General features: G+C 45.8%; 1 protein-coding gene and 1 non-coding gene across 8 annotated transcripts in view; one reads left to right on the forward strand and one right to left on the reverse strand.

Moving 5' to 3' along the window:
- The window catches only part of Traf3ip3 (TRAF3 interacting protein 3), a 46971-nt gene extending 38170 nt beyond the window's left edge, over positions 1-8801 (reverse strand). For 4 of the 7 annotated variants that reach the window (XM_052201012.1, XM_052201009.1, XM_052201005.1 and 1 more), the window contains exons 1-7: positions 8567-8800; positions 5209-5608; positions 2890-3037; positions 2724-2787; positions 2467-2491; positions 2187-2216; positions 1950-2045 (exon numbers count right to left, since the gene is read on the reverse strand). In XM_052201012.1, coding sequence (XP_052056972.1) covers positions 1950-2045; positions 2187-2216; positions 2467-2491; positions 2724-2787; positions 2890-3037; positions 5209-5550 — 705 coding nt within the window. In that variant the 5' untranslated portion in view covers positions 5551-5608; positions 8567-8800. Of the gene's footprint in view, positions 1-1949; positions 2046-2186; positions 2217-2466; positions 2492-2723; positions 2788-2889; positions 3038-5208; positions 5609-8566 lie in introns of all 7 variants that reach the window. The other 3 variants (XM_052201010.1, XM_052201007.1, XM_052201008.1) reach the window with 2 other exon arrangements.
- An 8420-nt stretch (positions 8802-17221) lies between these two features.
- Positions 17222-17364, forward strand: LOC127697949 (small nucleolar RNA SNORA48). Its single transcript, XR_007980616.1, has one exon. It is a non-coding gene; the product is annotated as a small nucleolar RNA SNORA48 (small nucleolar RNA).
- The last annotated feature ends 7586 nt before the right edge of the window (positions 17365-24950 follow it).

The following is a 24950-nucleotide window of genomic DNA, read 5'->3' on the forward strand; positions in this document are numbered from 1 at the left end:
TTATCCTTTTGAAAACAAAGTTCTTCTTTAAAAGTCATAACTTAAGTGAGTGAATGATGCTTGTCTTATTGTCATTTCAAAATTAATATTTCTAAATTTCTGTTTTAATTTTTAACTAGGTAAGTTCTGATATGGTACACATCCAAAGTTCTTTGGAATTTTCAATTAAAAATTAGTATAAAGAACCCTGGGCTGGAGAGATGGCTCAGAAGAGCACTGACTGCTCTTTCAGAGGTCCAGAGGGAATTTAATTCTTAGCAACCACATGGTGGTTCAAAACTATCTGTAATCAGATCCAATGCCCTCTTCTGGTATGTTTGAAGACAGCTATAGTGTACTCATATGCATAAAATAAATAAACTTTTTTTTTTTTTTTTTAGAAAAAGTATCCTGCCGGGCGGTGGTGGCTCACACCTGTAATCCCAGCACTCTGGGAGGCAGAGGCAGGCAGATCTCTGAGTTCGAGGCCAGCCTGGTCTACAGAGTGAGTTCCAGGACAGCCAGGGCTACACAGAGAAACCCTGTCTCGAAAAAAACCAAATCCAAAAAACCAAAAAAAAAAAAAAAAAAAAAAGAAAAAGTATCCTGATATAAAGAGTTAGAGATCCATTGTTCTAAACCAAGCCGTTTATAACTCCTGTTTATAACCCAATCCTTGTGTCCTCTTTTGCCTGGCAAATGCCTGCAAATTCCTGTGTGCTTCTGGCTCCCTTCTCTGGAGTTGTCTGTTCCTTCCTGTAGTCTGCTCCACCCTGGAAACATTTCTGTTATTTACCATGTCTTCGTATTATTTTGGCACCTGTTTTTTTTTTTTCAAAACTATGAACTCTCTAAAAAGCAGGAACTGAGCCAGGTATGGTGGTGCATTACTTTAATCCTAGCACTTGGAATGCAGAGGCAGGTGCATCTGTGAGTTCAAGGCTAGCCTAGTCTACAGATCTGAGTTCGAGGCCTCCCATGGCTATATAGTGAGACCTTGTTTTAAACAGACAGACAGACAGACAGACAGACAGGCAGGCAGACAGACAGACAGACAGCATGTTTCTTCCTAAAGAACAAATTCCCAGTACTTGTTAGCAGAAACATGGCCTTTGGCTATCTTGAGAAGGAATAGACCATCATTAGAGACCTGAACTTAGCTAAGCAATTATATGACTGTGGGAAAGACCCTGGCCCATTACAGCAAACAGAAAATCAGACTAGATCACCCATTAAGTTTTCTCTATTCTGCTACCCATTTCCAGCCAGAGTATTGTCGCAGGCTGCCTTGTGTGAATCTTGGTACGGATCTATGATGGTTAAGTTTGGTTGTCTGCTCCATGACATTTAGAATCACACTGAAGACAAACCCATGGGTGTGTCTGCATGGGAGCTTCTAGTTTTCAGAGGTGGTTAGACCCATCTGTAAAGGGGTGTCCTATTCCATGGGCTGGGCTTCCTGATGGAAAAAAAGAATCGAGGACAGCCAGCTGAACACCAGCATTTATCTCTTGGCTTCTTATCTATGGATGCAACGTGACCAGTTGCCTCAGTCTCCTACTGCCACGACCCCCCTCCCCACCATAGTAGATTGTACTCTAGAACCATAAACCAAAACTGGCCCTTTCTTGGAAGTTGCTTTTGTAGGGTATTTTGATTCTTCAACAACAAAAGTAACTAACAAACAGAATCTCTCACCCTTGACTTTAACAATCCTCAGTAACAACACTGCATAGGCATTTCTTTCTTTTCTTCCCATAGGTTTAAGGACAGGTCTGTCTCCTTTTGGTTCTGGGTCTTCCCTAGCTATGCATTTACTGTGTGGCGACCCTCTGACCTCTGCATCTGAGCATCCACATCTTTGCCTCTTCCCAGTGAGACAGCCCTTCTTTTGTTAGATGGTGTGCTGAGAGAAAAGAGGCTTGCATGCATAGAAGCCTGCATACTTTGTCTGAGGATTTTACTCTTACCTTCCAAGAGCTGTCAGAGGCCCGGATCAGGGCAGGCAGGAGGTCCTGGAGAATCACCATTTTCTGTTTTAGGATCAGCTCCCTTTGTAAGGCTTCCTAGAGGAGATATTCGAAAGGAAAGATTAACCCGGAGGAAGAGTATGTGGAGAGCTGTGTGTGTGTGTGTGTGTGTGTGTGTGTGAGAGAGAGAGAGAGAGAGAGAGAGAGAGAGAGAGAGAGAGTCACCATGATACTTACTTTGAGGTATTCAGAGAGTTGAATGATATCCTAGTGAGAGAGATGAAAGAGATTCAGGAGGACTGGCGTAGAACCAGAACCCTAGCAGGCTTACATGCAGCGGATCTCTTTTGCCTTGGATCTGGTAGGATCCTTCTGGCCCCACATCTATGCTCAGGACCATCTGGCCATCCTGGAAGAAAGTGTCCCTCCATCCCAGCCCGAGTTTATCGCAGAATCCCTGAATGGTAGAGCTTAGGTGTCATCTGAGCCAGACCCTTCCAAATGAGTGTTCTCTTACCTTGTCTAGGACAGCAACTCCACAGCTGGGAAGAGAAGGAAAACGTGACAGAGGGTCAAAGAATTAAACCTGTGAGGAGGCAGGATGCCAGCTGCATCTGGCATTGCTGCTGAGGAATAAATAGGGTGGGAAGGGCTTTTTCCTCCTCAGTTGGGGTGGGATCTTCCTGGTGTGTCCAGTGGAGGTGTTCCAAGTAAACATTTGGAGAAGTAGATGAGCTGTGAAGCTTTGGGGTCAGAAACACAAAAAGAACTCACTTGGTTTGTTGACTAGCATCATTTTTTATTGTTGACCATGTCTCTTCTGCCTTTGTCTGGGTGCCTGAGAGACAAATAGGATGATTCAGCATCCAGGGAAGGAGGGAGAATGAGGGGAGGGATGGGGGACCTGGACTGCCATTGCAGGTCAGGGCTGTGCTCTCACCCCGGTGGTGTCTGTGTGGCTTATTCATGTCAGATTCCTGTGGTGGAAAGGCTCTCCCATGGGAAGCATGGTGGTCATCCCGATCCCTCTGGATGCCTGAGGAGGGATGATGTAAGGCTGGGAAAACCTCAGAGCTTAGTCCTGTTTCCTGGAAAGCAAATGAAGGATGAAGGATGTTTAATACCACTCTGAAGGGCCTCTTAAGTTTACCAGACAACTGCAGAAAGAAGGGCCAGAGGCTGGGGTGTATCTCAGTGCTAGTGGGCTTGCCAGGCACGGACAAGGCCCTTGGCTCCATCCTCAGCATGGGAAAAAAAAGTGCAAAATGATAATCACATCTGTGTGCACTGAGCAGTTTTCCTGAAACTCACATGTTGAAATTCTTAACAGTGTTGGGAAATGGAGCCTTTGGGAAATACTTCTGTCTGAGTGTGGGACCCTGGTGAATGAGGTTAGTGCCCTACCAGAAGGGCCACGCTGCAGCTTGCCTCTCTGCCTGCCTTCTCCTACAAATGGACACAATGCATGACCCTCTGCACACAGGGGGAGCTTCCTCAGCAGATTTCAGACACCCTGCAGCCTAGAGCTTGAACCTTACAAATGATGAGAAATACCGTTCTGTGCACAAGCTGCTCTGTGTGTGGTGATCTGTCACAACAGTCCATACGGCATTTCCCACCTAGAAAACTACTTGTTCTTCCTTGTCCTGGACAGAGACAATGTCTTTCCTTAGCCAGACAAGTGGTCATTCATTCTCTAATCTTAGCCACTCAGCCATGTGCTGATTTAGAGGGAGACATGGTCAGAGACTTTACAGTAGTCAGACTTAGCTTCTTCTAGGCCTCTGGCTCCTGCCTATCACAGAGGGCCTTGAGGGGCTGCCTGCCTCTCCTTAGAGCCACAGGACCTTTGAACTTGCCCACTGGAAGAAGACAGAGGATGGGATAGTGGTGATCACAGGTTAGTCCTTTTATCGTTTCTCCTACAAAATAAAAAAAGCACTAAAAGCCCAAGAAGTATCTATGGGATTCCATCATGGGCTGACCTAATAACCATGGGTGGGCAGTTATTTCACTGTTTTCTGTTCTATCCTTCATACCACAGCCCCCTCTCCCAGGCCACTCAGAGGCCTTGTTACTGTGCAAGCAGACAGCTGGTTCCTTGGCAGTTATGTCCCAGGATGGTTTTTCTGGGCAGCTGTGTAGCAGCCTCATGAAGGGGCCAGAGCGACAGTTCAGCCAGTGAAGTTCTTGCTTTGTAACCATGAAGCTCAGAACCCATGTTTTGTTTTGTTTAAAAAGCCTGGCTGGTGGTGAGTGTTTGTAATTTCATTGCCAAGGAGGTAGAGCCAGGTGTCTAGATCCCAGGGGCTTGCTGAACATCCGGGAGAGCTTACTTGGTGAACTCCAGGCTAGTAGTGAGAGACCCAGTATCAAACAGCAAGGAATGATTCCTGGAGTGGACCTTTAGATTTCATATATAAATTCATGTGTGTGTGTGCATACATGTACCTGCTATATAAAGTACCTCTTCTTGTTTTGTATGGCAGTACCCAGTGTTACATGGACCCATTCCTATCCTCAGTGTGCTGACAATATAGTAGGATAATACAGAGCCTGCTGTTGTGAACACTGCTCCTCCTAGGCCATGCTAATGGGCTTTCTATGTATTTATGCAATATTAACCATGCAGACCCAAGAGAGCAGAGGTGGCCTGAGTTGCCTGGGAAGGCTTCCCTGATCAGATGAGGCCTCAGATGGGCGAAGCTGTTAGAACGGAAGTGTCACAAGAAAAAGAAAAGAGTGGGTGTGAAATCTTAATGGAGAGTAAGAGTGTGTGTGTGTGTGATGCATGTTGAGTTATAGAACTGGAGATGTGACCCAGTGGCCGAGAGCTCAGCTACCATGCATAATAAGGTCGTCAGAGAACAAAGGAAAGCTGTATAGTAGAATCTGCTAATTATGGTATACCTGTAATCCCAGCATTCAGGAAAGATAATAAATTTGAAGCCATCTTGCATTACATTGCAAGGTCTTATCCCAGGAAAAAAAAAGATCTTATACTAGTTATTGGCTTGAAATGGTTTATACAGTTATTTCCTTTATCTCAGTAGGCAGATGTAGGACCCTTGTCTTCAAAAGAAGTTAAATAAAGACATCACAGAATCTCTGAAAGAGCAATGGTTGATGGCTAAAAGAAACCTGACTGTATGCCGAGGAAGGGATTAATGGAAACCGATTGTTAGTGACATTCATCCCTTGTACCTTGCAGACCCCGCACCCTTGGGCCTGGAGCAGCGTTATCTTGGACATATCACACCTGCTGTCCAAGGAAAGAGGTCTTGTTGGCACCAGGCAGGGACTCCTTAAGGATAGACACTTGGCCTGTTCCTCCATCTGTCTTGATGGAGGGCCCTTTCTCGCTGGCTTGGCCTTTCTTCTCTTCTTCCAGGTTTCTCCTTTTAAGGAACTGTAGCTGCCGAGCTCTCTGAAGCTGTTCTTTGTGTTGTGTCCTCAGTACCTTCCCTGGCTGGCGGCAAGTGGTCTCATTGCGGCGGCGGCGGCGGTTTTCTCGGGTCTCCTGACGTCGCTCACACTTGGCCTCATAGCTCTCGGCCCACCGAGCCAAGCCAGGGGAGGACCTGGAGTCTGAGCTGATCATGGTGGCCTCCCGAGCACCTGTTGTGCTTGGCTTACTTTCCTTGAACAGCTGCTTGGATCTGCCAGATGCCAAGAGGGAGGAGTCAGAAGATGGGCTGAAAACTGACAGTCTATCATCTCCCTGGGTCAGGGTGGACGTAGCACGGGGCTCAATCCATGTGTGTTGAAAACCCAGGGTCAGGACTCCCAGGCTCAATCCCGCATAAACAGGCGCAATCCAATAAGGCTAGGTTTCTGCTTTTCTCTATCACTAATCTCCTAAAGTGGATGGGTCTCTCCACCCGTCCAAGCAAGGGAACACGAAGAAGAAATGACAGTAGCCATAATGAGCCTACAGCCATGTGGGTGGCATGTAGAATTGTGGACAGCCTGGCCCACTTTATCTCCCAGTCTAAAAAGGAAAGATGATGTCATCTTTACTGTTTCTTTCTGGATTTATTTTATTTATTTATTTATTTGGTTTTTTTCGAGACAGGGTTTCTCTGTATAGCCCTGGAACTCACTCTGTAGACCAGGCTGGCCTCGAACTCAGAAATCCGCCTGCCTCGGCCTCCCAGAGTGCTGGGATTATAGGCGTGAGCCACCATCGCCTGGCTTTTTGTTTTTTTGTTTTTTTTTTTTTTTGGATTTTTTTGTTTACTGTTTCTTTCTAAGTGATACTTCTTGAGACCTAGAAGGATAGCTACAACCCCTCAGGAAATGACCAGGTTTGTGACTGGCACTTTCTGTTCCATCCCTAGCTCTCAGCAGCCATCTTGTGGCTCTGAACTGGCATGGCCTGGGGAAACCTGCTCTAATTCCTTCATTACCTTCCCCGACCTTCCTGTTTGTCATCTACTGTGTATCTTGTGCTGGGCTCTGACTCTCAGCTGCTGATCAAGCCAGTCTGTTAGCTGAGAGCCTTCAAAATGCTTGATGTTGGTTTATTTCAGAGAATCTAACTCAGGGACTCAGAGGGGGAGGTTCTATTCTCTTAGGATCACCTCCCTGGCAGGCTCAGTCTGGTTCCAAAACCTGTCATCTAAACTAGCAAGCATGTGGGGGTGTCCTTGACAGGAATCCTACAAATTGTAAAAGACAAGACAAGAGAAACCTGTATAATTTGGGACTTCAATGCTTATCCTAGCACAAAATCGAATCCTGTGCAGGGTTCCTGCTTTCCCTCTGAGCACAGCACTCATTCAAAAGCCTGATCAAGTCTCACTCTTTGGAGGGGTTCTTATGTGGCGAAGTCTTGTATGCTTTTAATTACCTGACTCTAGAGGTCTAGAGGGACACTCAGCCTTGGGTACAGCTTTCTTCAAGGACCGTGAGGTGCTAAGTGTCTGCCTTTCCTTCAGGCTTCTTCCCATTCTCTATGGTGTTTCCTAGATTTGCCACATGTCACCCTCTTTATTTAATTATGTAGAAAAGGAGCCAAAAAAGCCTATCCATGCTCTGTCATAAATGAATGTATAGAGGAGACTTGGAATTACACACATGAGCACCTTCGAGCCACAGCACCTGACTCTTCTGTCTTCACTGAAGGATGAGAACCCTTGCTTTGGGGCCAGACTATGACTCACTTCCAGGTTGTCAATACCCACCAAACAGTTTTGTGGGGGTTTTGCTAAGCCTCAGTGTTCTCATTTATGAGATGGGGCTAAAACTTCCCTTGAAGAGGCATGAGCCTTAAAAGACAACACCCAACACCCACACCATATACTTAGCACATGGAATATGATAAATGACAGCTTTTAAAAAAATAATAGATATAAATCGTAGTTATCATGGCTGGTGCTGGATACTGAAGACTTGGTGCTGTGAATCAAATGCCCCAGGCAAAGCCAGACTCTAGGACTGAGAATGTTCAGTTTTGCCCTCTAATTTCCCTACTCCCTTTTCTTAGTTCTGAAGAAGGCTTGTAGCTCCATCTTGGAATAATTTTACTGCTGTGGTTCCTGTAGTCTTTGGGTTTAGGCTACACAAAACACTTCCCTGTGGTCTAGATACAATCATCAACTCAATTAGTTCAGACAGGAAGGCAATTACAGGCAGGTGAAGAATGAGGATGCCATTGTAAGTGTGGGGGCTTAGGCTCCCCTCTGTGGGGCTTCATACTCAGGGTGATACCTGGGTTGTGGATCCTCCTGCCTTCCAGATGAGAAGAAAGGTCTGAGGGGTTGAGGGCAGGCCTGTGATGATGTCTCTTCCTGTTCTCTCTCTAGCTTGTCTGTAGGTCCACCAAAATATGGCTATTTTACTCTCTGCATCATTAGGACTTAACAATTAGGAAGTTGCAATAGGAATGTCTCTGAATCCATAGCCTTCTGGGGTGTGGCATGACACCTGTATGGAACACAGCCTTCTAGGATGGTGGGGTTATCCTGGTTTGTTTAAACACAAGAAGGCTTGTGGAACAAGGACAGGCTATAAAAAAAAGGAACTGGTCCTGTAGTTCAGAGAAAGGTCACAAGTCCACTGCCCAGGATTTCTGTAGTCTCTGAGGTACTCCTGGCCAACATGAAAGGGCATAGTTAGAGCTTGGAGGAAGGCTAGCACTGGCTAGGGAAGGCTCAGGAACACCAGAAGACAACTGCGCACTGCCCCTCACCTACAGTGTTGCTGGCTTTCCACATTTTCACATCTACCTCCTGGTTGTGTATGCAGAGGAAATGATGGGTGGCTTCCTGCATGGATTGAGCCTTCTTAGTTCAGAGTTCTCAGTGAGAGCTGAAGGAGAAGGGCCTGTGACAGGGATCCCTGCACTAAAGGGATTGGGAAAGACCATCTAAGTTGTGTTATGAAGCCACTCGACTCACACCTAATCTAAGCCAACAGATGGAGCAGAGTTGGGAGCCATACCCTGTGGTGGCCTGAGGACTCCAGCACAGGATGTTTTATTGGTCATGCAAACCCAGAAAGTTAATTCTACCATCTGCTGCTACGCAGGAGGCCAGCATGGCAGAGCATATTCTGCCCCACCCTAAGTTAACAGACTCAAACCTGGATCCCAAAGCATCTCCCTTCACCATTACCTCGGGTCCCAGGATCTGTCTCAAGAGTCTCAGGAGAGCCTTCAGCCCTTTCTTGGTCTCTGGTACCAGATGGCTGGCAAAGCTGTCAAGCCAAGGTTCTAAACCCTCTCACCGTTTTCTTCTTATACAGACGTCCTTTTCGCACAGCAGCCTGCTGAATACAGGAAACACAAGCCACAGTGCTCACAAACCTCAGTTCCTCTCCTTGCCCTTAGCAGTTTGAGAGGGCCCCTGAACCCTTGGGGCCTCCGGGGCTGGTGAGGAAGTCTACCCAGGCACCCACTCTCCAACTACCTGATTGGTCTGCTCTCCAGCAGTTTCAGCCCAATATTCATTTCCTGTGGTTGGTGTTGTAGCTTAGTAGGTAGAGAGAGTGCTTACTTGCCTAGCAAGCACAAGGCCCTGGATTCCATCCCCAACATTAAAAGCCAGACCTGAAACCCCAACATTCAGGAAGTAGAGGCAGGAGGACCAGGAGGTCAAGATCATACATATTGAGTTCAAGGCTAGCCTGAGCTACATGAAACACTGTTTTTTTTTTTTTGTTTTTTTTTTGTTTTTAATTTTTTGCCCTAGGATTACACAGGGATGAATTCTAGGCTAGATCCAAACCTTGCCACTTCTGTGGTTAGACCCAGAAGGGATATTCCTCATACCATCTAGCTGTTTGGAGTCTCTCTTTCCTTTACCTCTTTCCAGATGTTGGCATTGGGTAGAGGCTCCTGTGGTCTGAAGGATCTGTGTGTTTTGTGGAGTTTCAAATCCTTGAGGGCATCCTGGATTCATTTCTTTATGGGGCAATGAGGTGGGGTGACGTATGAGTGGCTAGAGGGCAGAAGGCAGGTAGCCAGGAGAATCTGAAAATTCCCAGTGAGTTGAACTAAGAAATTTTGGGAAAAATTAAAGAGAACTGATGCATTAAATAGAAGCTATTACAAATGGGAAATTCCAGAGCAACCCAGGATAGACAAGCAAAAAACTGAGTTGGTGTAAGTTCATGCACAGCTCTGGAACCTCCTGAACAAGTATGGAGGTCAGATGGTTGATGTGACTTCTATGACCATACAGTTTGACATGTGAGAGGCAGATGTGAGGAGACAGGTGTGAGACAGGTGTGAGAAATGTGTGAGGCAGATAATGAGATATTCAAGTAACTAGGATAAGTTTTGTTAACATAGAGAACTTAACACAGCCCTCTCCATGACTGCTACCTCCTCATTATCTGAAGAGAAAAAGTCAAGAATCAGGCATGAAGGAAGCACACAGCTGGATTCTTATACCAGAATCCAGATCAGGAAGGTGCCTAGGGTGAGAGGTACCTGAGAGCACAGGGAGGCAGGAGATTGTATCAGAACGAAAAGCTATATAGAAATGTATACAGAGATAAAAATCTTTTCTATGGCTGGGCAGTCCTTGGGCGCCACACCCATGCTACTGGGACTAATGCTCAAAGTCACATAAGCATGGGTGCATGAGTGCATGGGTACACAGGTGCATGAGTGCATGGGTACATGGGTGCATGAGTGCATGGGTACATGGGTGCATGGGTGCATGGGTACATGGGTGCATGGGTGCATGAGTGCATGGGTACACAGGTGCATGAGTGCATGGGTACACAGGTGCATGAGTGCATGGGTACACAGGTGCATGAGTGCATGGGTACATGGGTGCATGGGTGCATGAGTGCATAGGTACATGGATACATGAGTGCATTCTCATCCCAAGTAATTTATTCTAGAATAAAGCTCCAGGTGCTTTTATTAGTATACTAGTGGTGTCTGTAATACCTGCTATGGTTTGGATCCCCCAAAGTTCCACAGTTCAGAGCCTAGCTCCCCACCTCGGCACTGCTGGAAGGTGCTGGAATCTTGGGAATGGGCTGAGTGAGAGGAAGTTAGACTGTTAGTAGTGTATCCTCAGAGGGGAGAGTCCATCTAGTCTCTCCTCACCACTTTTTACTTTCTAGTCATGAAGTGCTGTTCATCTCATCACAGGCCTGGAAACGTCTGAGGTAACTGATCATGGATTGAACCTTTTTTCTTCATAACTGATCTTCTTGGGAGTTTGTTAAGGTGAGGGAAAGCTGACTGACAAACCCTGAGTCTCTCAGGAGGTCTGGGGTAGGCAGACTGTTGCTAGTCTCTCAAAGACTTTGCTCTTTGGTCTTTCAAAGGTTTTGCTGATCACTGTTTAATCACATGTCTACACATCTCAGAGGTGGTCCAGCATCCACTCACCAGGAGGGAGGCAGTGATCTTCATCTCTCATATTTGCAAGGTTGCCTGCTGTGCTACATGAAGCTAGTTGCAGTTCACACCAGTGGCAGAATGGGCTGCTCTGTGGGGTCTGTGTGGGCCTTGTTGGTGGAATGACACTTAGATATAAAATCTCAGTTTTCTAGGTAAGAAGTGTTCACTATAAACAAGATCTATGCTTGTTGTATAGATTCTACGAGCTGACTGCCTGTTATCAAGAACATGCACAAGGCTGAGTTTTATCTATAGTATCACATAAATTTGGCATAGTGGTGTATGCATGTAATCCTAGAGCTCCGGATGTGGAGGCAGGAAGAATAGGAGTTCAAGGTCATTCTCTGCTACACCGGGAGTCTGAGTTCAGCCCGTATATCTGACATTAAAAAAAATTACATAAGAGCCAGAGCCACAACTTTGCCCAAAGCCCACTGCAACCTCACACACAGTCATACACATCTCACACACACACACACACACACACACACACACACACACACACACACACACATGCACATACACACACACACATGCACATACACACACACACACATGCACATACACACACACACACACACACACATACACACTGATGTTTCTGCAAGGGCATCTGCCCTATTTAATCTTGGACAGATGTCACCCTTGTCATTGACTTTTGCTACTGGTTTAATTTAAGAGATCTCATCTAATCCCTATTTTGCTTTTAACAACTGCTTACCTCACCTCCAACTGCCTTGAGATGTCCCTACCATAGCGCTTGTCCTGAATCAGCATAGCTAACTCATCTCGCTCTGCTATTCAGCTCAACAGTTCCAAAGATCCAAAGGTTTGCCATAGTATACCTGAATCAGGATCTGTTCTTAGGGTCCAGCATTGCAAAGACTGAGTTCCTTTTTGTCCTAGGCTGATAAGAGGGGGAACACTAGTATTTAATTTTAGCATTCTTCAAGATATATGCTCAGGCCTGGGGAGGGGTTTATCATGGATGGATGGGCCCACTTATATGTAGTAACTAACAGAAAAGCAAAGTTAAGGTAGACTGACAAAAGAGGCCTTCCACCAACACAGGACAAACAGCTGTCAGTTTTCAGAGCAGCTCAGCATCTTTCCTCCTTCCTCTGTGGACAGGAAGAAAAGCACAGGATATGCAAGAGTTAAGATTTCCCCTCATTGGGCCTGGAGAGCTGGCTCAGCGGTTAAGAGCACTGACTACTCTTCCGATGGTCCTGAGTTCAAATTCCAGCAACCACATGGTGGCTTACAACCATCCATAATGAAGTCTGGTGCCCTCTTCTGGTGTGTCTAAAGACATCTACAGTGTACTTACATACAATAATAAATAAATCTTTAAAAAAAAAAAGATTTCCCCTCTTCCTGCAGGGCTGTTTTCTACATGAAAAGTGTCGCACCCAGCCTAGGCTCTCTCTCACCTCTTCTGGGTAGTATGAGCTAACAAGCAGTGCTTTGAGACTAAGGGAGTGACATTGCTTACTTAAGGACATATTTATATAAATTACCAAGTTAACAAATCATCCTTTAATTAAAAACCAAAGATGAAGTTCTTCCACTTATTTGCCTTGTAAGAGCCATTTACTCCTATGGCTTTTGAGGTTAGACCCCCTCACTGGTGGCTTCAGCTTAGAGTCCCAAGGACTCAGCAGAGATGATTGCTTATGTACTGTCTGATTCTAGAGACCTGGGCTCTAGAGTAAGGTGGTTTTTTAGTAGTGTGGTCGCTACTTATCTGAGAGGCCTGGCCATGGTTAAACTATCCTAATTATGTCACAAATGGTGCCCTACTCTGGAGGGAGTCCCTCTCTCCCCAGAGCCTATTCTACTTTTTGATATACACCTTTCTAATCTGTTCCTATTTGGCGTGATTGCATGGGTATCAATGCAGGGGAGTTGTTCTGAACCAAACCACTAAAGCACAGGGGATGTATACTGCACTGTCAGCCTATGGGAGAAGGTAGACACATTGAAAACTGGATGGGAAGAACTCAGAATCACTCTTTCTTCAGTTTTCTAAAAAGTATAACACAGCACCATTAAAAGATTTCTTTTGGGGGGGCTGGAGAGATGGCTCAGCAGGTAAGAGCACTGATTGCTCTTCTGAAGGTCCTGAGTTCAAATCCTAGCAACCACATGGTGGCTTACAACCATCCGTAAAGAGATTTGATGCCCTCTTCTGGTGTGTCTGAAAACAGCTACAGTGTACTTAGATGTAATAATAAATAAATATCTAAAAAAGATTTCTTTTGATGATCTCATGTAGCTCAAGGTGGTCTTAAACTAAACTTCTGGTCCTGCCAGGTAATGAGATTGTAGGTGTATACCACCATGTTTGTCCCTACAAGATTTGTAAAATCCCACTGCCCAACAAAGTAAGTTCCCTGCCTTTCTGGTGTTTCTGTCCCCAGTTACCCATCTTTTGTTTTTACATATGGCTTTTTACCCATAATAGTGTTTTTTGTTTAAAATTGGCATTAAGTTTTAAATATGTTTCACGTCTTCATAATTTTCACTGTTAGGGCTGTTTAATGATTTTTTTTATTAATGGAAAGCTGTCATGTGTCCTAGAATCATGTGTCATGTGTCATGGTAATTACTAACCACTGGCAAATTCAACACAAACAAATCTGAATTCACACTGTTAAGGAGAATATGAACTTTAACGTTCTAAGGGAACAAACGTTCAGATCTGAGATGACTGTCTGCAGTGTTGCAGGATTCCTTTACAGAGCCCCTCTGCCACTTGCTCCCCAAGGCTGTCTTCCATGACAGTGGCCTGGGACATAGATTGCAGGGGAACTGGGATGTTGGACTATTTCAGCTTGAAGCTGGACTAGCTTTACCATGAAGGTTCATTCAGAGTGAGAAAAGTATCCAGCATCTCTGCTGCTTAGATTCCTCAACTGCTAAATGGTCATACCAGTAATGTTGACATGGATTGGGGTGTAGCTCTGGGACATGGTGGGTTTAACCCCAGGTCTGAGAAGACTCTATTTTACAGAGATTGTAGGTATACACCACCATGTTTGGCCCTAAAAGATTTTTAAAATCCTGCTGCTCAACTACCTTAGGATGTTACTAAAATGATACCAGTACACTCAGTAGAGGGTGGGGGAATATCACAGTTGAATAGTGCTTGTCCAACATGCATGATGTCCTGGTTTCAGTCTGTGACACCACATGAGCTGAGATCACCACATGTCCTATAATCCAAGAGTCCAGGAGAAGAAGGAAGATCATATTTCAAGGTCATCCTTAGCTACATAGGGAAGAGCAGCTTGCTCTTCAAGAGACCCTGTCTCAAATCAACCAACCAACCAACAAACCAGCCAACCAACCAACCAACCAACCAACCAACCAAAAAAAGCAAACAGCAGTCAACTATAACATCACTGTAGTGACACCTGCAGTTGGGACTGCAGTCATAGTGAGAGGCTCTCTCCTTCAGATCTCTAACTCTGCAACAAGGGAGGAGCTACCCTAGGAAACTAGTGCATTTTGTCTGATGTACTTTTTAAAAATTAAATTTTAGTTGCTTTATAAAGAAATGGGTCTCATTATGACACATACACTGATAGATAGATAGATAGATAGATAGATAGATAGATAGATAGATAGATGTGTGTGTGTGTGTGTGCCCGCCCGCCGAGCTTGTGGCCCAGGCCAGCGTCAAACTTACTATATCACCAAGGAATTGAATTTATGATTCTCTTCCTCTCCAAAATGGGATTATAGCTGTGCACATCACAGTAGCTTTTATGTAGTGGGGGGGGGGTGGAACCAGGGCTTTGCACTCTACCATCAGAGCCACTTCTCTGCTCCCTAGCTAGGATTTGTAAAAGATGTGTGCCATATGATTGCACGGGGTGCGGGGGGAGTGGGGGGGGGAAGCAGGGGAGAAGAGATTTCTAGTGTCCTAGTGTCTAGATTTCTAGATTCCAAGTTTCTCCTAATGACGTGTTTGCAGGAGTCAGATGAGGTAAAGCTTAGGAATCTTGATAGAAAGATACACAAATAACTGTTGGATAGGCAATGGGAGTGGTGAGCACTTTGACCAGAGGAGGTGGAGTAGGGGAATGTGGTGGTTTGAATGTGCTTATCCCATGGGAAGTGGTACTATTAGGAGTGTGGCTTTGTTGAAGGAAGTGTGTCACTGTGTAGGTGGCCTTTAAGGTCATCTCTTAATGCTCAAGCTCCATGCAGTGTGGAAAAAGAGTCTCTTCCTGGCTTCCTTCAGAGCAAGATGTAGAACTCTCAGCTCCTTCTCCAGCCCCACGTCTGCCTTGATGATGCCGTTTCCCATCATTTGGATAATGGACTGAACCTCTGAAACGGTAAGCTAAGGGCTTCCTTGGTCATGGTGTCTCTTCACAGCAATAAAATCCTGACTAAGACAGGGATGCTGACAGAGGAACACAATTCCATGTCCTTAGAGACTCAGAAGCAGAGCAGGTGGCCTGGGGTGTGCCTACAGATACTCAAGGTCCAATTGTCTTCAAGGTTGGTTTTGGATAGAAGCCAGCTTCTTCTCCCCTCCCCTCCCCTCCTCTCCTCTCCCCTCCTCTCCCCTCCCTCTTCCCCTCCCCTCCTCTCCCCATCCACTCCCCCCTCCCCTCCCTTCCTCTCCCGTCCTCTCCTCTCCCCTCCCCCTCCCCTCTCCCCTCCCCTCCACTCCCCCCCCTCCCCATCCTTTTGCCAGGCCTAGTACCTTTCTGAGAGTGCCACTAAAGAAAAGCTATTCATCAGGACTAGTTCCCACAGCCCCAAGCCTGGGTGGCTGGAACAGGACACATCAAGGTATTGGAGCTGACACTTCCTCCCTCTATCTGATTGTGGCCCATAGACCATGATCCCTTCATGGGCTCTGGCTGGAATAGTGATGGCCTTGGAGTAGAACCTTTCCAGAAGGGTCTGTATGCTATGATGCTGCCTACCTGTGTACAGCCACTGGGTGGTGCTGCTGCCCCTGTCTGCAAGCAGGAGGCCAGTGATAGACCTGGTAGTTAAGGTCTTGTGCTTTGGGTGTGGTGGCCCTCTTGGGATTCCTTCTTGTTCCCTGCAAGTATATCCAAGCAAGAGAGCCTTGAAATATGCTAGTCAGTCACATAGCAGAGACTCAGGAATACTGTTGTTTGCTCTATCCTTTGTAATACAGTGTGGGTGGTTGTGGGACTTTTTGGCACATCCATTTGTATATTGCTGAGTCTGTCTTTTAATTGACCACATGCTTGCCTAGCATTCAAGAGGTCCATATCCAGCACTGCCTATGCCAGATGCCATGGGGCCTACCCATATCGCCCTCTGCCCACAAAAGAGTAAAAGCACGTAGACATACAGTATCTGTACCTAACTCTTTCAGTTAACACACTTTGAAACTGACTTGGTGGTGGTGTAGGAGACCCCCCCCCCCCCCCCCCCCCCGATGTCAGTGCTTTTCACCCTCTCTCCCTCTCAGAGAGTTTACTTTGGTTCTCAGTTTCTGTGGAGTCACTGTGTGCTTTCCTGGCCCTGTGCCTTTTCTTTAAACATTAATTACAGTTTCTGTGCAAAAGGCAGATTGCTTGTACTGGGGATAAACTGCCCCTTCCAGGCACAGAGGAAGATCTTGGGAAGCCGTACAAATCAGACCAATCTTGTCATGTTTGCCCTGAACCCCCCCTCACTTCTCTACCCAGGTAGCCCCTGTGCACATGTACACTTGCTGGTCAGATGTGAGGTTGGAGCTGACTTTCCTGGTGGAGGCTCCTGCGCAGGCAGCCTGTACTAAGGACTGGTGTATGTTTCTTCTGCGAGTCGGCCTCCCTCGTGTCCCTAGCAGGGATCCCAAGAGCTGTGAGGTGTAGGAGCTCTTAGGCTTGCTCAAGCTGCATGACTGAGGTCTGTGCCCTTGACTTCCACCTGTGTCATTCTGGGGCTAACCCGAGTTGCTAGGCAGAGTCCCATGTGTAATCACATTTTATCCAAGTTTGTGGTGACCTGTGCAAGCCCATGTTTCTCCTCAGTTTATTTCCCTTTCGTTGTTTGTTGTTCAAGTTGACACAAATGATTCCATTTTGAGTCTTACGCCTTTCGCAGACCTTATTTTTGATTGATATTTTTCTGTGGAAACACTGCTGTCCTATGTCCTGTCATGAGGGTCTGTTGCTCCTCTGTTGCATCTGTCCTGGGTGGAAGAGTAGGTAAGTGAGGTTGGATGACTGATGGAGTTAGCATCAAATCCTTTTAGCCACATTGGATCAACAGAGTTCAGGAAGAGCGCTTCTCTGCTCAGCTCTTGAATGCGAAGGTAGCGTTATTTGTCAGAAATTGTACTTTAGCAGATTTCTTAAAGATGGAAAACAGACACAAAGATTTAAAGGGAAAATGCAAAATAAAAATAAATTTGATACCCACCCTCTGGCAATGGGCAAAGAGACACCTTGTTGGCAGTGGTGGTCTTCTGTCAGTCAGGGGCAGAGCAGATGGCGGTCCTTTGTTCATCCTAGCTTGATGCCTGGCTTGGTGGCAAAGGTGTCTTATGCCTAGGACACATAAAAATCAAATCAAATCAAATCTAGGCAGTGCAGCGTGGAAGGAGGAAGACTTGTGTTCCACCGGGCTACTCAGTGCAGGCAGGGAAAGACACCCACAGACCTGTCCTTCACCGCACATCTCTAGCAGGCCATAGACACACAGAACCCTACCCTGCAGTATGGACAGAGGATGCAACTCAGGAGCCTACCAGCCACAGCTAGCCAGCAGCAGGAGCCAGCACAGTGTGTGAGAGTGTGTGGTATCAGATGGGAAAGAGGGGAAGAGCAGCTTGAGCACTATGAAGAGAGATGAACCTGGAGACTCAACGGTAGAGAGGAATAGCCTGTTGTGAGTGGCCAGGGCTGCTACCTGGGACCATGATGAGGTCCCAGCATGAGCTGCCACTAAGAGCCATGTCTCTATCCATGGCTACACAGCCAGCATAGCCAATGTCAGGGGTCCATGCTGTTACCACTAAAGAACATGGGTACATCTTGGTCGGGGCAGCCACTGTGCATCATGTGGATGTCCAGAGACATAATTGCCCCTGCTCCTCACTGGCTACTCTGCTCTGAAGAGTTGGCTCCATCTCTCACTGGAGACAGCACTTGGGAGAGTAGGTCCCTCACCTTAATCAGGCAAAGCAGTGGAGCTGGCTCTAGAGGCACAGGTGTGGATGAGCTGGCCCTGAGGGCACAAGATCAGAACAGGAGAGTAGGATGACACATTGGGTGACCTAGCCAGAGCAGTGCTGGAGAGCTTATGCTGGTGGTGTGGATAAGGGAGAGCTGACCAGCTCAGCAGCCACCCAGGCCCAGATCCAGGGTGCTGAGTTGGGCCACTCCAAAATCATTTTCATCTGTGAATGGTTGGGACACATCAAAGGGCCAGTCCTGTTCTTCCAAAGCTTCAGGAGTTCCACGACACAGGGCAATAGCAGGATAAGCAGGAGGAGTCCCCGTGAGGATCCAGTATTGTTTGTGTGACAGAAGCCAGATATCGAAAACCAGACCAACATCTCATTGCAATGAACATTTACAAGTGAAGATGTGTGGGTAGAGGAATATACTGTGGGACACATGGTGACATACTACAGCTTTTGTGATGAGATGTTTTCTATGGTGTGTGTGTGTGTGTGTGTGTGTGTGTGTGTGTGTAAGGGCACGGGCTCCAGTGAGTGCTTTATTTGGGGGGAGTTACAAGGCCAAAGGACAGATATGAGGGAATAGGGAGATGAGAAGGACTGGGGTGCATGATATGAAAATCACAAAGAATCAATATAAAGATAACTAAGGTGGAAGGAATAATTTTGAAGCAAAAACATTTTTTTCTACAGCAATACCAATTGTTATCAAAGATATTCAAAGAAAAATCAATATGTTTATAAATTTTTTATTACCAGAAAACTCTATTTAAAGAGTACAGTATTTATTGGCATGCTTTTATGAATCTGTTTGTAGATGTTTCCAAGAGAAACCAAAACTAGATAACAAAAGATTTTGAATAACCACAAGGAAAATTATTGATGAATCTTCAGCAACTGCAAGAAAATAGTTGTTTTCATAATCTAAAGTTTTTTTTAAAGATTTATTTATTTTATTTATATGAGTGGTCTGATTTCAGACACACCTGAAGAGAGCATCAAATCCCATTATAGATGATTGTGAGCCTCCATGTGGTTATAGGAATTGAACTCAGAACCTTGCTAACATTTGTCTAAGCTCCGCTCTACAGTTCCCTGGCCACAGCCAGGTATGCCTGACTCACTATGAAAGGGGATGCTTGCTCCCTCCTCTCTCTCTCTTGCTATCTTGCTCTTGCCTTCTTGCTCCCTCTCTATCCTCTTGCCCATTGTAGAGAGCCTTATTGGAGTGCCGTGCTGCCTGGCAGTTGCTTGACTTTGACCAAGGCCAAGGAAACAAGGGTTTCAGGCAGGAATCTGATATTAAGCAATGACAAGGAAGTAAGCTCAAGCAGGAATCTGACATTAGGGCATGACAGAGAAGTTAAGTTCAGGCAAGAATCTCATGTTAGGCTATAATAAGGAATTAGGTAAGGGCAGGAATTTTAATCTTAGGATGAAACAAAAGAAGCAGGCTTCAGGCAAGATTTTGGGCTTGGGCAAGGAAGTAGGCTCTGGTATTTTGGTCATTCTGACAAGCCCTAGGAAACAACTGTCATAGGACTTTGCTTATCGCCTTGACCATTTTGTGTTTACTGTCTTGCTTGTTTCTCTTTGTACTACTATAGATCTTAATACCTGCGTGTAACTAAAATGGTATAAAAGTGGACTGGAAATTATTAAACCCGCCTTCAGTCTCAGAATTGACTGGGGTCACGTTACAATGTTGTCTAGTCGTCTTTTTTTCTTTTTAATCCTCACTCTTGTGCTGGAGAACCTGTTGACTGACTGAGTGGACTTGGTCACCCCATTCCCTTCTCCCCCCCCTCCCCATTACCTCTCTCTGTCTTTCTCTGCCTCTACTACCCTCTCGACTCCCTTTCCCATGCCCTGAATAATCTCTATTCTATACTATACCTTAGTGTGGCTGGTCCCTGGGGTGGGGGAAGGGATACCTCAGCATGGGCCTGCTAAGGCACCCCCTTTCCCCCATACCTGACTACACCTCCATAGAACATAACCTCCCTCTTTATCTTTTTATAAATATGTTAGTGCTCTTAACCGCTGAGCCATCTCTTCAGCCCTGACCTAAAGAGTTGTTAAGATAACAAGCATAGCCAACAGCATAACCCCAGAGCTGTCAGATTTATGTAAATTTTATGTAACCTTTACCTTGTGTTTTACCTAAACATATATGTCAATAACCTAGGTTATGCCTCACTATAAAATCATAGTCACCCACCAAAACTTTTATTAAAAGTAGATCATTAAAAAAAACCTTGTTCTGTTAGACATAGAGAACTAGACTCTATAGTTTAGTCGTATCACTGTAGTGATATTCAGCTTTTTAGAATATTTTATACTTTGCTCTAATTGTAGCAAAGTTTATCCACATATCTTTCCCAAGACTCATCCTCTTTCAACTTCTGTGACTTGCTTAGAAGGTGTTTTTGAAAAATATCTCCAAAGTTAAAAGATCAGGTTGTATATGTACAAGGCAAGCCTGGGTGTGGCACGGGGATTTGAGGTGGGTGAAACTGCCTCACATGGCATATGTGGTCATTTATTGAGACCCACAGAACATATAACAAGAGAATGAGTCCAAGTGTGAATTTGACCTCTGATGGATGTGCTGATGATATGTGAGACTCTTGATAAAAAGGAAGGTTTCGGGTTGGGGTGTATGGGAATGTGGGGTTCTGTTATGAACCACTCACTGAACTGAAGGCAACACCCATTTACAAAGGCGCAGACTTTCTGATGTCCTCATGTCTTTACAAGTCTCACTCAACAGTTACACACAGGCCAACCTTGAGCTACTAGTCCCTCCTTCCTTCTTCCCCTGAGTGCTGGGATTACAGGAAGGAGCACAACCATGCCACACGTGAGGTAGTTTTAATACACGGGCTTTGGGGGAGTAGCCGTTTGTGAGAAGCAGGTGGGAATCTGTGAGTCACCCCCTCGGGTTCCCTTTCTACCCCACACATAAGGTATTTGATGCCTACTATTTACTCAGAAGAGAGAGCCACAGTTTCCCAAAGATGGGCTGAGACCCAACATGGCCCCCAGCATGTGCCGACAGCTGGTGTGTCGAACATGTTAGGATCCTAAGAACTGTGTCCTGCTCTGGCTGTATCTCCATGTGCCTTGGTTATTATGAAATAAGTCTCAGCTTGTTATGACTTGAGTATGAAATGCCCCCATAGGCTCGTGTTGACAGCCTGTCCTCAGCTGCTCATGCTTTTTTGGGAAGTGTTGGAATCTTGAGTAGATGAGGCCTTGTTGGAGGAAGCAGGTCATTCTGTGTGCATGAGACAGGGTCATATGTAGCCCAAGCTGAACTTGCTATATAGAGAAGATGACCTTGAATTCTTGACCCTCAGACCTTGACCGCCCAGTGTTGAAATGATGCCTGTGACTGGATTGAAGAGCACCTCTTGTCCCTGGCCTCTTTTTGTGTGTGCTTTCACAGTGGGTAAGCAGCTTCGCTCTAACATGCTTGTGTCATAATACTCCATGTCACCACAGCCCCACATCAGGGGCCAGGTGCTATGGATATGAACTTCTGGAGCTGTGCATCAGAAAAGCCTCTCCCATTCTGAGAGGCTCCTTTCTTCTCCTCTTCCTCCAGCTCCTCCTCCTCCTTCTCTAACTCCTTCAACTCCTCTCTTCCTCTTCCAGCTTCTCCTCCTCTTCCAGCTCCTTCTCTTTGAGCTCCTCTTCTTCTATCTCTCCTCCTCCTCCTCCTCCTCCTCCTCCTCCTCCTCCTCCTCCTCCTCCTCCTCCTCCTCCTCTTCCTTCTTTTTGAGACCAGCTCTCACCATAGCCCAGCTGGTCTTGAACTCTTCATGTAGCTGAAGTGCCTTGAACCTCTGATCCTCCTTCCCCCACCCGAGTGCTAGGATTACCAACATGTGTTACCATACCCAATTTCCGGGAATGTTTTCTGTCCTGTGCTGTGTTGCATCAATTAAAACTCAAACCCAGGAATGCTTGCAGCTGGACAGCTGGTCGTGGGAGATAAGAGCAGATGAGAAGGAAGCAGCTCACTCAAGAGCCAGCACTGTGGAAAGGCCTCTGAGGGCCTGTTAACGTCTCAGCTCCTCTTCAAACTCCACAGCACAAAGGTCTCTTGTTCAAAGCAAATGCTACCTTTAGTGAAACTGTTATTTTCTTAATAGTTAACATAATTCCTTTGTTCAAAGAAACTTTTTGTTAAAAGATATGGCTGGCCTCGAGGTATAATCAGTGTATGATAAAGGAGGTAAAAAGAAAAGGGAGGCTGGACTCTAAGAGATGGGATCAGGAGGGAACACCGTGGCCCAGGAGACCATCTTCCTTTGTCTCACAAGCAGCCAATGTGAGATTCATCTTTCCTTTTCTCTGAAATAATAGTAAGATGCCATGTTGCTCACTGATATTTTCAGTGGGAAACAAATTATTCTTAGAGCCCACAAAGTAAGGCTGAGCTTTCGCACCACTGTAGGTGCGAGGTGAGTTATAAACATCAGGGTTTTGCATGTGCCATGGGAAGTGCAAGGTGGCATCCTCACATACAGGTCCCTGTGGTAACACAAACTAGGAAGGGCAGGTCCCTTCAGGCAGCACCTGTCCTGTGACAAGGGCTTTTGTGGGCTGGTACTGATGAAGTTGTCACAGCCATACTGAGAAATGGGGCTGATGGCTAAAGGGCTGGGAAGCAGGTTAAGAACTGAGTGCAGACTCTGAAGAGGGCTTCCCGGGTGTTGGGCTATATAGTTCAGGTGGCAGAAGCTCATCTAACATGCAGGAGGCCATGGTTTTGAGCCTCAGCACCACACATACAAGACATGGTAGTGCATGGTTGGTAGAGGCAGGAAGATCAGAAATTTAGTGTCATCTTTAGACATATAGTCAGTTTGAGGCTATCATGGTCTAGAGAAACTTTCTCAAAAAAGAAGAGGAGGAGGAGGAGGAGAAGAAGGGGGAGAAGGAAGAAGAAGGAGGAAGAAGAAGGAGGAGGAGAAGGAGGAGAAGATAATCACCACTCTACAGCCATCAAAGTTGATGTGTTGATTGCACAGGCAGGGAGATCATTCCCTGAGAGAATGTAAGGCAGGTTTGGTCTTAAGGCTCTGTGGTTATTGGATAAGATCACAATACAGCAGATTGGGATTGGTGATCACAGGGCAGTTAAAGCTTTGGGTTATTAATGAACTTTATCTTTGACAATTTTATGCATAAAATTATATATATATGATTTATTTTGATTACACCCAACCCCCCCCCCTCATACCTTCATCCCTCTTCCAGCTCTCTGACAGTCCCCCTCCTAACAGGCCCCCTCCTGTTTTATGTTTTTTTTAATGATTTTTGTGAGCCACTGAGTTTAATCAAGGGTATGTAATGGGTGTGGAGCTCTGGACTTGAGCATGGTGTACTCAGAAGTAAGCTACACCATTGAAGAGCACTTAACTGTTTTTGCTGAGGGTCTGGGTTTGATTCCCAGCACACACACAATGGGCCACAACCATTTGCTACTTTGGTTTCAGGGAATCCAATACCCTCTTCCAGTCCCTGAGGGCACTACATGTACACAACACATGTACATGTTGGCAAAAATACCCATATACATACAATAAGTATACCTAGAAATTGCTTTTAAAAGAAAAGATCTTTCATCAACCTCCAAACAGATTCTGTTTTGCCTCAGTCTTGTCTCCATCATTTAGAAAAGGAATCTCTGTACCTTGTCTCCTCAGCATGTAGGGGAATCCTCACCTCTCCACGAGTATCAGTAGCTTGGTCTGATTGGTGCAATGGTGTCAATTCTGTTATTGGGGTAAGTGATCTCTTTCTGACGGGTTTTGGAGCCCACACCACAGGCAGGAATTTATGATGTCTGGTTCTGTAAACTTGTCAAAAGCCTGTGGCTGAGGAGGTCACAGGTCCTAGTCGGGAATTGACAGCTGCTGTTTTGCTAAGTGGATATGATGCACCTATTGAATTGCCTTCTAAATAACCATATTTATCCTCACAGATCTGTGCTGTTGCTGCTTGATTAGTGCAGAGACTCATAACTGGTCAAAATGCTGACACAAGAGTCTGTGTCACTGCTCTGGTGCCCAGAGAATCTCAGTGAAGAGAGGGCAGAATGGTGGCAAGATCCAGCGCACGGCCTGGGATGTTGTAAAATGCTGTCTTTCATTGGTGACATGGCCGTGGAACTCTTGAAGTCATAGCAGCTGCCTTGTCTTACACAAGACATGCCTGAGACTGGGCCTGAGAGCATCCAGCCATGGAAGGAGGAAGGGCTTATGAGACTCTGCTGTTCCTAACAGCTGATGAGGGAGGGAGAACATTTTCTTTTAGTCGGACAGTTGAAATGGGATAATCGGTAAGATGCACATGCTCCTGTAAATAATCTCTTCCTCACAATTCTGTAGGCAACGCTGATGAAACTCATTGGTTCACTAGAGAGAGGGAAAGAGAGAGACAGAGACAGAGACAGAGAAACAGAAAAATATGAAAGCATAAAGATGTGGTTAGGAAGAGGAAGGAGATCAGGTGAATATGATTAACATATATTATACACATGTGAGACCATGTGTATAATGGTACATGATCTAATCAGGACCAGACCTTACCATGGTCTACTTCTTCATACACAGGTGCAGTTGGAGCCTTCCACTGACTTTCACAGATAGGGTCTCCTTCAAAGAGGAGACCAGCCCCATGCATCCTCTCATCTCCCTGTCACTGGGGCTGGCAGGCTTAGTTGGTTTCTCTTCCACCTCCTCTCCTCCTCTTTCTCTTTTTCTTCCTCTTTTAGATTTGGCTCAAGTTCTTACTATGTAGCTCAAGCTGACTTCCAACTCACCATCCTCATGTCCCCGTGTCCAGTGCACCTGACTTTTGATATGCTCTGAAATATTATTCTGCTTAGGCATTGGGATTTGGAGGTAGGTGAATGGAGTTTATCTAGTGAGCCAACCCCATGGCCCCT

The sequence above is a fragment of the Apodemus sylvaticus genome, chromosome 12 (genome assembly GCF_947179515.1).
Source record: "Apodemus sylvaticus chromosome 12, mApoSyl1.1, whole genome shotgun sequence".
Lineage (NCBI taxonomy): Eukaryota > Metazoa > Chordata > Mammalia > Rodentia > Muridae > Apodemus > Apodemus sylvaticus.